Source organism: Pteropus medius, unplaced genomic scaffold (genome assembly GCF_902729225.1).
Source record: "Pteropus medius unplaced genomic scaffold, Ma_sr-lr_union100, whole genome shotgun sequence".
In the NCBI taxonomy this organism is placed as follows: Eukaryota; Metazoa; Chordata; class Mammalia; order Chiroptera; family Pteropodidae; genus Pteropus; species Pteropus medius.
In genome coordinates this window covers 9,727,246-9,742,104 of record NW_024350926.1, presented here as the reverse complement: position 1 = coordinate 9,742,104, position 14,859 = coordinate 9,727,246, and the positions used below count along the sequence as shown (strand labels likewise).

At 34.6% G+C, this 14,859-nt stretch overlaps 1 protein-coding gene across 5 annotated transcripts in view; it reads right to left on the bottom strand.

The window, feature by feature from the left end:
• The window catches only part of ZC2HC1A (zinc finger C2HC-type containing 1A), a 36,516-nt gene that overhangs the window by 8,003 nt on the left and 13,654 nt on the right, over positions 1–14,859 (bottom strand). For all 5 annotated transcript variants that reach the window (XM_039841915.1, XM_039841917.1, XM_039841918.1 and 2 more), the window contains exons 4-7: positions 14,423–14,564; positions 12,200–12,348; positions 10,069–10,165; positions 9,316–9,415 (exon numbers count right to left, since the gene is read on the bottom strand). In XM_039841915.1, the coding sequence (XP_039697849.1) occupies positions 9,316–9,415; positions 10,069–10,165; positions 12,200–12,348; positions 14,423–14,564 (488 nt within the window). The remainder of the gene's footprint in view (positions 1–9,315; positions 9,416–10,068; positions 10,166–12,199; positions 12,349–14,422; positions 14,565–14,859) is intronic.

The following is a 14,859-nucleotide window of genomic DNA, read 5'->3' as shown; positions in this document are numbered from 1 at the left end:
CCGTTCTGATGAACATCCAAACAAATGCCCCATTTATACAGAACAGGGCAGTGGAATCAACGAAGACACTTAAAACTATTGTTTCAAGTAAAATTTGTGAAGCTAGTAGTGAACTGAAAGTCATTGTTCTAGTAAATAAGGCAGATGGGAGGCCTGTCCTTATGGTGTTCTCGAGTAATCTCACTGTTTCCAGTCCCTGAATTCACAGACCCTTTCCCTTTTTCTTATTATTTTATCATTTCCCCTGTTCTTTAAAATTCCAAATATAAAATAAGAAATCAAATGAATATTTATATCTTTACTCCATTTGACTTTCTAACAAAGAATAACTATTTCTGAAATCTATCCAGGGAAAAGTAAAACAAGATCCTATGTAAAAAAAACACGGTCATCGTGAAAAATAACGTGTAAAAATGCTACTGGCCATGCCAAAAGTGTAAAGGATATCCATCCAGAGGTTGATACAAGAATTGCTGGTCTGTAGATATTTCCTTGTTTTACATCAAGCAAATAATTGAATCATATATACTATCACCAACCCATATACACTCATGGTAGGGAGCAGGGAAAATTATGAAATTAGGAGAACTATTTTAAATGACTACTGAATAACATATCACTGCTCGTTAACTCTAAAACTACACTCTTTTTAAGGGATGCTTATTTGCTTGTTCCACTTATTCACTGACTGTATCAATCCTGAGCATCTCTATGTGTCAGGCACTGTGCTACTTTCTGGCGATATACTGGTAAATAAGAGAGGCTTGATGCTTGTTCTTATGGAGTTTAGAATCTAAAAAGAATCCGTTCATTTCTCTAGGTTATAAGGGTCTTTAAGGAGGGGCACATTTTATCCATTTTTATGTTCTTTTAGTATCCTGTAGAGAGCAGGCATTTTTTTGTAAACGTTGATACTAATGTTTTGCAGGTGGTGATGTTCACATTATTTAAAACATTTTAAAGTTTAAAAAATGCCTTCATTAAATATATATATTAAACAATTTCTAAAATGTTTGAGATTAAATCTTATGGTTCATTTTATTTCTGAAAGATAACTGGAAAAGTCAACTTTTTGGAATTTAAACAAGTCAGATTTTTCTTTGAATTGTTTAACCATTATCAAAACATTATTATTCAAATTGTTATTTGAACAAAACAAATCTGTGAATTTGAAAAAAGGAATAAAATATTTTATTTTCTTCCTCAGAAAGTTACTAAAATTATAATTTTGAAAATTTTAAGCTACATTTTTAAGAAAGATTCCTCTAATATGATAAGAACTACTCGAATCTTACATATGATACAACAAAGTTCATGTTTGAAAAGGAGATATGTAAAACCTAATAAAAATCTAAAGGTAATTATCTAATGAGAATATTCCATATATTCTATGAGAGGATGACCAGTATTTTCAGATTTTGAAAATCCAATTGAAAGGCAGGTTCCCATGACAATATATAGTGCCATATACCTGTTATAAATTGAACTCAATTGATCTACCTAGCTACCTATGTGTGTGTGTATGTATGTATGTGTGCATATATGTATAAGTATATCTATATCTATACATCTATATATGTAGATATCTATGTATAAATATACAAGCATTCAAATGTTACTTAGGCTAAACAGAAATAAATGTCATTCGTAAACTAAAAATCACTTAAATTTATGTTCTTCTATAATTTGCTACTTTATACTATGCCAATATCAAAGTATAACCAAAACTAAATTTATAAATCTCAATAATACAGTCAAGATTTTACATGTATATATTGATATATTTATAAATCTTGACTACACATATATTTTTAAATAGCATGTAATAAAAGTCAGTTTTGGGGTAATTAAATAAATTTTAAAAATATTAGCTTATGAAAGAAGAACTTTCAAATACTTAAATCTTTTCCTAAACAACCTAGATCACGGATGTGGCAGATCGTTTCTCATGTACCATCTTCACATTTATTTTAGTGAACATAAATGCTACCTTCCCACGTCTCCTTTTTATTAAACTTTATTTCTGTGCCTCAACCTCTAGTAGCACTAAAGATAAGTTAAAACAGCAAAAAGATCAAGGGAAATTTGGAAAAAACTGAAATCTTTGCAAAAGTGGTGATTTTACCAAAAAGAATTTAAGGCTTCGACCCAACTGACTGCTCTTTGGTTGACGTTTCTTCTCTGTCTTGGTCTTGCAAACTGTCAGTTAAGGAAGTGAATAAAATGAATACAGAAACCAGGAAGCCTGCGTCTACTATGTGTTTTGCTTTGATCTCAAGTGCCCTTAGATGTTTCAAGTTATGAAAAAAATGCACGTCTGCTGATTTTCATATTGAATTCATCCATCATCTACACCTGGGGTTACTTTGAGAATCAATAAATGTTGGGGAAGTAGAATGACAAGTCGACTGCATTACATGTTTTTTAATTATTTACAAAGTTGGAGGAATATAATTTCACTGTGGTAGTACCCCATTATGGAACTATCGATATCTACGCTTTTAGAGTGCTTTAATGCCAGTATCTCTTAAAGGCTCCAATTCAGTAATGACAATTGTTATACACTCAAGGTCTGAAAGAAATTAAGGCAGGAATAAACAGATCCGTTCATCAGGAAAAGTCCTGCTGCTGCTAATGGAAAGGAAGGAGGATGTTTTGAAGCTGACCAAGCACGCCCTCATAGCAGGCATTTGGAGCAGACAGAGTTTCAAACCGATGTAACATTCAAGAGCATGTCCTTCTAGGAAAGATTTGGCTGGAGTCAACACGAAAGTGTTTTTTCAAGCCCTCACTGTTCTTTCCATTCAGCCACAGAAATGTGTCGGAAGAATAAAAGTTAAAAAACCGCATTGGTTCCAGGGAACGTTAATCTGTGGTCAAAGTTCCTAGGGAGCCCACATGGCTTAAAAAATAACAGTTCCATCTTTGGGAGTAAATGAAGAATCCTTAAAACCCTTATCTTCAAATTATAAATAACTAATTCCTACAATAATTAACTTATTCCCAAAGAAGGAGTGGCCAACTTTCTCCGTAAAGGGCCAGACAGTAAGTATTTCAGGCTCTGCGGGCTATAGAGTGTCTCTGTCACAAATACTCAACTGTGTCATTGCAGCACGAAGGCAGCTAAGGACAATGCAAAGCAACGGGGCGTGGCCACATTCCAATAAAAAACGGGTGTTGAGCAGGATTTGGCCCTCAGCCCATGATTCAAAAACATCACCTGCTCTAAAACATCAAAATTTCTTCTATGAGAGGATGTTAGTATTTTAAGATTTTGAAAAATCTAAATGAAAAGCAGATTTCAACGATGATTTATTTTACCATATATTAAAAGATTATGATAAATATCACTACATTATCTTGTGTTCCTTAATGAAAACATATTACTTTTTGTCAAGGTAACACATTTCTACAGATGATGAACACTTCTACTTTGACCAAGATTTTTTAATTTAAAATGATATCTGCAGTTGCATGTGACTTCCATGATACGAGTAGTGTATCTAGAGAGATAATATTTTGGTGGATTTTCAAAATATTTATAGCTGAATGCACATTTTTAGAAATATTTGGCAATAATATCAACCTATTTCTAATGTGAAATTTATTTATCGAAGGTCCTTGCTGATACCATGAGAGCGAATTCTCTTAGGAAAAAAGCCACTCAGTCTTGTAAAACTGTAGCAAGCCCAGTAGATAGAGATATAATTAAAAGATGACTTCTGAAGTAATGCTGGGAAAAAGTTTACCAGGTGATATTCTGTATCCTTCTAGACCTCCATCATCACCATGTTCTGAGGCACTTTAATGTCTCCTACTTCCACTTTTGATTCTAAACTTATCAATCTTATGCAGATAATTTAGTCTACAATTCCATGGAAAAGTCATCTGCCCTAATCCAACGGTCAATCATCATTATCCACATAAGAAGCCAAACTCTGTGTTTCCAGGTTGTGTTAGGTATTTCTAGATCAATAATAAAAGACAGAGAAGTTCATAAAAATCTAATGTTCCACAGAAACATAATTCACATCCACCAAAAGATTGGCTAATGATGAAAGCCTGTTTCTACTCATATGACATGTACTTAAAAACTAGGTATTTATTTCTTACTGTTGTTAATACAAAGTATGAGAAACCAAATTCAATTTTTGTATTAAGAAATGCTCCTTATATGCATTCTGTTGCTCCAAAGTAAACTTCTGTTTTCCTAGTAACTGAACAGAAGAAAAGCTTTGAAATTTGATAATTCAGCTATTCAAAATTAGCAGCTGAAATATCCACTTAAGCTGGTAATTAACCATTAAGAAAACACAATTTTCAAGGCATGACTATGTAAACTTTGTGACACAATTCAAATGTGGCAATATTTATTTAAAAGCTCTGTGTTGCATCATAATTCTAAAATCTCCTAGGATTAAAGATAATCATCTTTTAGAATATGGGGAAAAATTCCACTGGGTTTCTGTGTATTAGGCAGGGCTGCTGTGTCTCACGGTCTTAGCAGAGTGGCCTCATGTAGTAGGTGTCCTCTGGGGCTAAGTGGTGTAATCTCTCTGGTCACCTGAGCCACACCAAGATACATAGTAATGAAAATGCCAAAGGTTAAAGACAGAGAGAATCTTATGAGCTTCTGTTCTGCTTAAAAAAAAAAATCTGTTAAAATCGGTCGGACCACAGGATGTCTAAAGGTTAGTTTTCAAACATGAGAATTTTCCCAAGTGCAAAGATGAATTTTTCTGCGGTATGACTCCAAAATATGCTAAAGATTACATGCCACTAGTATGCATGATTAAAGCTGACCACAACAAAGGTTATGTATACGTAACCTTTAAACAATCCCAAGTCACATTTTAAAATTACTCCATTTTACTAATCTCAGCGGATGCTCAATTTCTTGAACATTTCAGCTAACCAGATGTCTTATACCCTTTAATCTATCCTGAATCATCTGTGTCAATGGAAATAATAGCTTCCATACAAACTTCACATATTTATTCCATCAGCCCAGAACCATGATTCCATCATGTGTCAACAGGTTGACAAACAAGGGATTGAATTTATTAATTCATTACTTTTCTCATTATTTGTCAAAAATTTATTGTGTGCTCACAACCCACACAAGGGACACACCTGGAGCACGTGGCTCAGGTGACCAGAGAGATTGCGCCACTGGGCCCCAGAGGACACCCACTACATGAGGCCACTCTGCTAAGACCGGGAGACACGGCAGCCCTGCCTAATACACAGAAACCCAGGGAGGCAGCCAAAATGCGGCTACAAGGAAAAACGTCTCAAATGAAAGAAGAGAACAACACTTCAGAAAAAGAACTAAACGAAATGGAGATACGCAGATGCGGAGTTCAAAACACTGCTTATAAGGATGTTCAAGGATATCAGCGAGAATTTCAACAAAGAGACAGGAAACATAAAAATGGAGATGGAGAACATAACAAAGAACCAGGCAGAAAAGAACACAATCACTGAAATAAAGACTGCATTAGCAGGACTCAACAGCGGATTAGAGAAGCAGAGGGCCGAATCAGCGGTTTGGAAGATAAGGTAGCAGAAAACACCCAATCAGAACAGCAATGAGAAAAAAAAAACCCTAAAAAATGAAGATAGTGTAAGGGGCCTCTGGGACAACATCAAGCAAACCGACATCACATCATAAAGGGACACCAGAAGGAAAAGAGTGAGAGCAAGGAATGAAACACCTTTTTGAAGAAATAATGACAGAAAACCTCCCTAACCTGGTGAAGGAAATAAGACATACAAACCCAGGGAAGTGCAGAGAGTCCTGATCAAGATGAATCCAAAGAGACCCACACCAAGATACATAATAATGAAAATGCCAAAGGTTAAAGACAGAGAGAATCTTATAAGCAGCAAGAGAAAAGCAATTAATTACCTACAAGGGAGCTCTCATAAGACTGTCAGCTGATTTCTCAATAGAAATTTTGCAGGCCAGAAGGGATTGGCACAAAATATGCAAAATGATGAAAAGCAAGGACCTACAACCAAGATTAATCCGTCCAGTAAAGCTATCATTCAGAAATGAAGGATAAGAACTTCTCAGAGAAGAAAAAGCTAAAGAAGTTCACCACCAACACATCAGTACTACAAGAAATTTTAAGGGACTTCTTTAAGAAGAAAAAAAAGATAAAAAGTATGACTAACAAAATGGCAATGACTACATATTTATCAACAATTACTTTAACTGTAAATCGATTAAATGTTCCAATCAAAAGACGGAATGGCTAAGAAAATAAGACCATTCCATATACTGCATACAAGGGACTCACTTCAGACCCAAGACACACAGAGTCTGAAAGCAAAGGAATGGAAGACCGTTCATGAAAATGAAAGCGAACAAAGAAAAGCAGGGGAAGCAATACTTACACCAGGAAAAAAAAAGATTTTAAAACAAAGGCTATAACAAGACACAAAGAAGGACCCGGTATGCCCACTTCTCGGTATTTATCAGAAGAAACCCAAAACACTAATTGAAAAAGACATATGCTTCCATATGTTCCTTGCATAATCTACAATAGCCAAGACATGGAAGCAATCTAAGTGTCCATCAATAGATGACTGGATAAAGAAGAAATGGTACACATATACAATGAAATACTACTCAGCTAAAAAAAGAAGGAAATCCCGACGTCTGCAATGACATGGATGGACTTAGAGGGTATCATGCTCAGTAAAATTCGTCAGACAGGGAAAGACACAAGCACATGATTTCACTTATATGTGGAATCTAAAAAAACAAAATATATGAACGTGCAAAGCAAACACATAGATACAGGGGACAAACTGATGGTTGCCGGATAGGAGGTGGGGTTGGGGAACGGGGGAGAAAGGCGAAGGGAGTAAGAAGTACAAACTGTTAGTTACAAAGCAGTCGTGGGGATGTAAAGTACAGCACAGGGAATATAGTCAATAATATTGTAACAACTATATACTGTAAGAACATGGATACTAGATTTATCTGGGTGATGACTTCCCAAGTTACGTAAATGTCTAATCACTGTTTTGTACTCCAGAAACTAATATAATATTGTACGTCGATTATTACTAAAAAAAAAAACAAATTATTTTTAAAAATGCACTGTGTGTCTCTGCTGCTAGGCTTTATATCACATTCTCTGGTTACATCTGCAAGCCAGGCAGACACAGGGCTTTCATTATGGCACGGGAAACACAAACAGATCGCTGCCTCGATAACTAAAAAAACGAATGGAGTCTGCCACTAGACAGACCGTCGTGAATGGTTCTATTGAACACAGTGATATAGTAATGTTCCAGCTAGTAGGGTCATAAGTTAGCCAGAAACAAACGCCATCACTCTCTTCCTACTGGCTGGAAACATTCCTCTAACATGCGAGGATCACGTACAAATGGACAATCGGGATTTGAACAGTTATGCTTGACGATTTAACATGATGTGGGAGAATCTGTAAGATTTCGTGCTAGAAAATCTTTGTTGTTAGTACAAACAGATTTTCTCCTAGGGACCATGTAAATGTTAATCAGATTTTCTTAGATCAGTTGTCAAGGTCTAAGCAGAGTCACAGAATGCTGTCAGAGTGAGACGCAGGAAAGAGGCATGCACAAAGTGATACAGCTCTTCAGTGGCACAGTAGGTCCTAGAAGCCTAGCTCTCTGATGCAAACTCTTTTTGATGATACCAGCCAGCTTCACACGCCCTGTTTAAGAATGCTGGGAGTCAGTACAACCTAATATTGCCAACTGATAAAATTCCCAGTATGATAAGAAAGATACCGAAAATATCAGCTTTTAATTCATAATCGACTGTAAATGAAACTATAAATAACACTACAAACAAATACTATAAACCAAAATGGAAGGCAATTCTCTGTGATATGGGTAAAAAGGCTTTGTAACGTTAAAATACACGTGGTTATGTCTATATTTAAGTCAACCGAGTAGAGAAGAAAAAAACAATCAAGTCAGGTTTTACCTCGGGAAGATGAGAACCTTTTACTTTTCAACCACCTGTTCTCCTGATAACCTCTCTTTCTTAAGGATAGCCTGTCTCTTCTTTTTGGAAGCACACCAAAAAGAAAAAACACTTAACTAATCAGATCTTGTTAGCCGATTTTTTTTTCTTTTTCTAGAATACTTAAATTCCTTTTAGCTTCTGCATTTTCTACATAGTCCAAATTAGAAAGCAAAAAGCAATTACATTTATTTGATATAAACCCTCGTATATCTTTCCTACATAAATAAAAGTTAAAGTAATAACCTATATCTGAAAATAATGTGTGCTATATTTTTAAATCAACTTTATCAGTATTTCTAAAGATATAGACATAATCCCTCATTCTAAAGGTTATGTAGTAATTCTTAATTTTCTGAAATCAAAATGGCAGAGAAAGTGGGTTTCTACTGGAATAGGAGGCCTTCTACTAAAGTCTCTAATGTCATCAACAATTTTCCTATAGGAAAGTCATTGTTGAAAGCTTAATTATGTTACTTTACTGAAAGCCATGTATATAAAACTATAGAAAGATAAAAGGTAGTTAGTATTAAATACAAGGAAAAAAGTCACCCACTGTTACTATTTCAGCACAGTTTTGCTTACACATATTTTTCCAGTTTCTATCTGAGTAAACATAGAGTTTGTATCCTATATTCCTCTTGGTATAGCAGAATCATCCTATTAAAATTTATAAATATTTTATGCTTGCATAATAACCTTCTGTAGATTTTCAAAATCTGCTCTTCAAACAAAGCTAGACATATTTAGGTGATTTTATATTTTTTACATTATAATAAAAACACATGAAAAGTGACCAATGTTTAGAGCTACTGATAGCCCAATTTGTATCCTGTTTCCAACTCTGAACAGCTGTGTTGCTTTGAGCAAATTACTTTGCTTTTGAATCTCTCATCATATGGTAATGGGATGACTTAAATAAAAATACATGTAAAATGTCTAGCACAGTGCCTGATACATAATACTTAATAAATTACGGTTACTGCAAAACTCTTCCGTATTTCAAATAATTTCCTTAGACTAGATTCCTAGAGTAAAATTATTCGATCAAAAATCTAGATTTTTTTAAGACTCCTGATAAATGCCACCAGATTGTCTTTCAATATGGTCAACTAATTTAGATCCTTGATAGCAGTGATTGTGGTTCTGATCAGCAATATGTTAAAGAGGCAAATGAACTTAGAAAAAAAATTAAGGTTAATGAAAAAGCCAATTATCTAAGCAAAATAAAACCTTAGTGTCATATAGATGGATAGATAGCTAATAAATTAAGTTCGGCGTAGACTTACCCTGCGTGGGGGGCTGCTACCCCCTTATGAGAGGGCGATGAGGTCTGAAGTTTGCTTCCCAGAGGGCCGCTAACGGAAGACGCTTTACCTGAAGGCGCACCTTGCGATAAAAACAGTATCAGTGTTAATACGCTCTGAAAAGAATATCGCATAAAACAGAGCCTCCGACAAGGAAAATGAAGCTTTAACGGCAATAAATCTTAGTGGCAATAAATCAAAACAAGCTATTTTTTTAAAAAATGAAATTTCCAGAGAATAACATATAGCGTCCTTCATTTCTAATTTCTATATTTCTTTCTTACAATTTACATACAAATAAAGGTATACTTCGCTGGTCGACATCTTCTTCAAGCCATTAGTCATTTGTCTATTAAGGACAACTATCAAGTTCAGACATAGGCAGAAATGAGAGAAAAATACTCTGGTCAAAGAATCAAGAAAAGAACATGGTCAACTACTCTGAACAGATGCTATATCAATAATCACACCAAGGACAAACCTTTAAGCCAAAAAAAATAAATAAATAAATAAACAAAGGACTAGAAAATACCTAAAGTAGAAGCTACTTAAAGTTACTTTATTTTTACCCCCAAATAATTACTTATGCTCTCCATCCCTTGCTAATTATAAATCTATTTTAATGATACAGAATAAAACACTATCTTCATTTCCTTCTTTATCAACGCTATGACAAAAAAAAAAGGAAGAAAGAAAGAAAAAAAGAAAGAATAGTGATTTTATGGATCTCATTACCTACAATGGTCTTGCTAATGGCACTTGGTTGTGGTAACCGTGATGATCCTGACGCCGTTCCAGGAGAATTTGACTTTTTAAGTGCAGGCGGCTTATACTAAAATAAAGAAAAGAAAATATTTTATCAACTTCGTTTTTGATTAGGGGTTATAAACTAGTATTTCAAAAGCTCACATTCCCTGAAATGAGCAATCTTTTTACTAGCTACTGAGTCAGCCACGTCGAGAAAGCGTGGATTAAAATGTGTCACCTTAGAGAGGTTTCCCAAAACGTGCTCCCTTTCAAAACTGGTGTGCTAAAATTTGGCTCAGAGGTTCCACTGCTCAAATAAACTAGGAGCACCTTTTCCCAGCTCACAGTGGGAGAAACGGTTTCATGGAAAGTATTTCCTCAGTGTTAGATTTTAAACGCCAAGCAAGGATTAACAGAAAGACTTAGAAACGCCCAATGATGCTTACTTGGTGGGATAGCACTAAAGGTCATGATTTTTACATGTTCTCACATGTGTTTTTATATTTCATGTACATAATCCAGCCATATTTCCTGATAAAAATTCTTAAGAGTATATATCAGTCTGGACAAGTTTTACGACAGCTGCCTTTTTAGATTTCCCCAATGTGAAGAGAGACAGCTATTAAGTAAGACTCATGCGCCTTGGGTCCAGTCCATGTTCCAACTGTAGGGTGGTTCCTGTACTTACACGTGAACTTGAGATTTGGCTTACTGCATTATTTAAACTGCTTAGGATTTTATGTGAAAATTGGTTTTAAACCTAATATTCAAAAATCAAATCATATTTTATACCAATAATCATAATAAAATTTAAGATGCACTACTACTAAAAAGCTGCTGGCTAAACACAAACGTTAAAGTCAAACATCATAACCTTTTGAAATTCAGTATGCGACCTTAAAAAAAAAAAATCTTGACACACGCACTCAAACAGCATGCATGTTTGGAATTTGGAACTATTATTCCAGAACTCAAATTTAAAAGCACTCGGCGAAGGGAAAACCATCAATAACTGTCACATGAACAAATGACTAGAAGACTTAGGAGATGAGCCACATAAAAACAGCTGCTTTGAACACCTAAGAGGTGTTTCTGGTTTAAAAGAACATCTGTTAGCATCAGTCTCCCCCATTAAAATATCGACAAAGACATTAGGAAAGGTATTAAAACTAAAAACAATATGGAAAACAAGACCCAACAGAGACTCGTCAAAATATCAGACACGTCTACTAAAAACAGGGTCCATAAAACTGTGTTAAGAAACAGAATTGATGATGCACACATCTGTGCTACGTGCCAAAGACGAGCAAAATTACCAGCATGGACAAAGGGCGCTGCCATAGCACGTAACCCACCGAGACGCCAAGTCTCAGCAGGGACCTGGTAGCATTTCGTACCGGGGACTAAGATTTTTATGTACGTAACAAAACGTATTATTACTAACTTTGTGGCTTACAAATAGAAAGAAGCAGAACATTCCTTTCAAAAAGGAATATTTCCCCGCTCTATATATTAGGCCTCCTATCATTTTACTCAATTTTATCGTCAGGTTTCCTAGCTGTCCAGAACCCACCTTATCTATCGCTTGTTACCTTCAGCAGGAACCAGCCAGGTTAGTTTCCCTACTGAATCCACACACCACTCTGAATGCCTCTTGTTTAAAACATGTTCACTTGCCTCTCAGTAACCGGCTGTCCCCCTGACCTAGATAATCTGACCCCTTCCTTACTGAGCTGCATCTCGTCTCTTCTACGACATGAAAACATTCAGGACTTATGTGACTTTCAAACATGGATTTTATCACCATTTTCTCACTCTTCTAATTCCTCTGGTTTCCTCTGAATCTGCTTAACCTATTTTTAACTTATTTTCTTACTTTTTTCTCGAACACCTCTTTAAATCTGTATAATTTCAAGTCTCTACTAACTCAAGTCCATTTCATATTAAAGTTTTCAGTTAGACATTCAAATTGCTTACTAAATCCCTGAACAGTAAGATATAAATTTTTGCAGGTGAGAAAACTGTACTTAAATATTCTGTAAAGCATAAAACCGAAACAGTGAACTTGAAAAGTCATTTTCTCGTTTATTTGTAGAAATGAGTAAGTTGAGCATTTCACCTGTGGCCGAGAGGTCACTTTTCCTTTGGTATCAGTAGAAAATTTGCCTTTATTACTAATACGTGCTGCCTGTTCTTTACAGAAATTTATATGTCTATCAGCTGCATTTTCATTAAATCTCCTCTGGCAATACGGACACTGAATATAATCTAAAATAGAAAAAAGAAACAGATTAATAACATAATACTTGAAATGAGACATAAGGAATTCTAAATTTTTATGAACGTTAATTCACCATGTAAGGATAAGTAACAACATTTGATAAGCAAAAACCCTCATTTCCTTATAATCACCCGACCTGACTGATCTAAACTTAGTAAAGACATTTCAGAAAAAAGTCTGCTAGTATATAAACTCCGATTTTCTTCCCACTTAGAATCAAATTTGAGAGGGAAGAAGACCAACAGATAAATCCTAAGTACAAAAAATGATTAAGTAGAGGAAAAATGTTATTTCTTTTTTGCCTCTATAATGCCATGTTTTCATCATATATATATATTTTTATATGGTTAACTAGTTAAGCAGTATTAACTCAATACATTAAAAATGTATTTTAAAATTTAGAATATGTTAAAATCTTTACTTCAATTAGAGGAAAACTGTCCAGAAAGAGTTTAATCAACTTTACGCAGTTTTATTTTCCTGTAGAGGTTCTATCAGATGAAAGAAGTGATAAGAACATACCTCATTAACATAATTAATTCAAATTTAAGAGCAAATGTTTCCTCGATAAAATATTCTAAAATTCAAGTTATAGTGCTTAAAATTTTTTTTTAAATTAAATCTCTAAATTACCAAATTTTGTAGCATTTTGTAGCCCTGTAAAAGATCTCAACTGAGACACTGAGAAGACATGAATATAAAAATTTATCAGTATCAAAAAAAAATCTCAATTTATTTCAACGTGTTTATTTTTAGAGAGGGAGTCTGTCCTTTAGAATTTATATTCATCTGAAGCTCAAATATTTGTCATGCTAATTAATTAGTGGTTAAGTCTAAAATTTCTAATAAGAAAGTTGTTTTACTCTGAGAGATTAAAAAATTTCTAAAGCCCAAATTATCTTGAAGAACTGGCACTCTCACTGACTTATGTAAACATGAAAAATATAGTTATGTTAGATAAGACGTAACATATAAATACCTCCGAAACAGAGAGAAAATTCAACTTCATAGGGAAAAGTAAGGGAGAGTTAGAAGAATCCCAAACCCAGTCGGGACATCCCCAAGACATTCACAGCATTCCATTTAATTAATCTAGTACAGGGGTTGGCAAACTAGGGCCCCTGGGCCAAATCCAGACTGCCTGTGGCCTGTTTTCACAAATAAAGTTTTATTGGAATACAGCAATGCCCGTTCATTTACATAACTGTCTATGGCTGATATCTTCCAGCAGAGGCAGAGTTGCATAGTTACAAAAGAGAAAGACTCTGGCTTGCAAAGCGTAAGCTATTTACTCCCTGACTCTTTATAGAAATAGTTTGTCAACTTCTCTACAATAAAATGTCAAACATTATCATACCTGGATTTCCTAAAGGAATTTCTCTTTACTAAGAAATAAGTCTCAAGGTAGAATACTACCACAATTTTAATGTGGCTAACTTTTTACATTAAAATAACTGTCTCTTTAGGCCACTCTAATAACCAGTGACAAAGTGTCGACTGTGCTACTTTAAATCTTTCAGTGTCTTAATATCAAGTATGGTGTTGCCAGCATCCTGCCTTGCTCTTGTTAACAGTGACAAGCAACTTTTATCTACCTGAGAAAGAAAATATAATACATGAGCTTAGGGCATAATTTAGGTATATCAGTCCATATGGTAGCTGCCTACGTGAACTGTACATTTTAGAAGCAATATTATTTTTTTCCTTTCTGGATGAGAAGATTCCAAAGATCTGGGCATCGTAACTCTGAATTTTACCGACTGAGTACATTTCAACCCACAATGAGCATGATTAAAATAAGTCCTGAAATACTAACACTTAAAAGTTACTCTAATGATGTAAAAAACGGTATTATAATGCTTTCTGTTTAAATAAAAGTATTGAGCTAAAAAGATAATGCATTTCTACGTTCCACACTGATGTGTCTTAATCAGTCTAAATGCCTGGAATATCACCATTATTTTGCAGCAAAGCTTTTGAAGATTATACTTCATCAGATTCCATTATTATGAATTAAGTTTAGTAACAACTTAAAATTTCCGTCAACAACCCTCCACATACCGGGGTCATAAGAAGGTGGGGGAGGAGGAGGAAGCCGGCCCCCCTCTTTAAGCGCCTGATCAAGGCCTTTAGCTGCTCTTATGGTGGCAATGAATTCTTCATGTTTTCTTCTCCAGTTAGATGGTTTCTTTGGTGGTTCAGGCTATAAATAAAGAAAAATAGTTTCAGAACTTCTTTTTGAAATAAATTGAGATAAAACTTGAGGAAATGCCATATATATGACTTTAAATGTTCTCTTATCAGGTGTCCTTAAATGGTCTCCTTCCAAAATTTACAATTACAAAAAAAAAAAAAACAAAAAAAAACTTTATGCAACTATATTATATGTTTTTAAAATGCAATCGCAATTGTGATAGACACTGCTAAACCGAGTTCTGTAGGTATTACACACATTTAAGCTCCCACTAAGAGTATATTTCCCAGTTTTCCCATAGTTT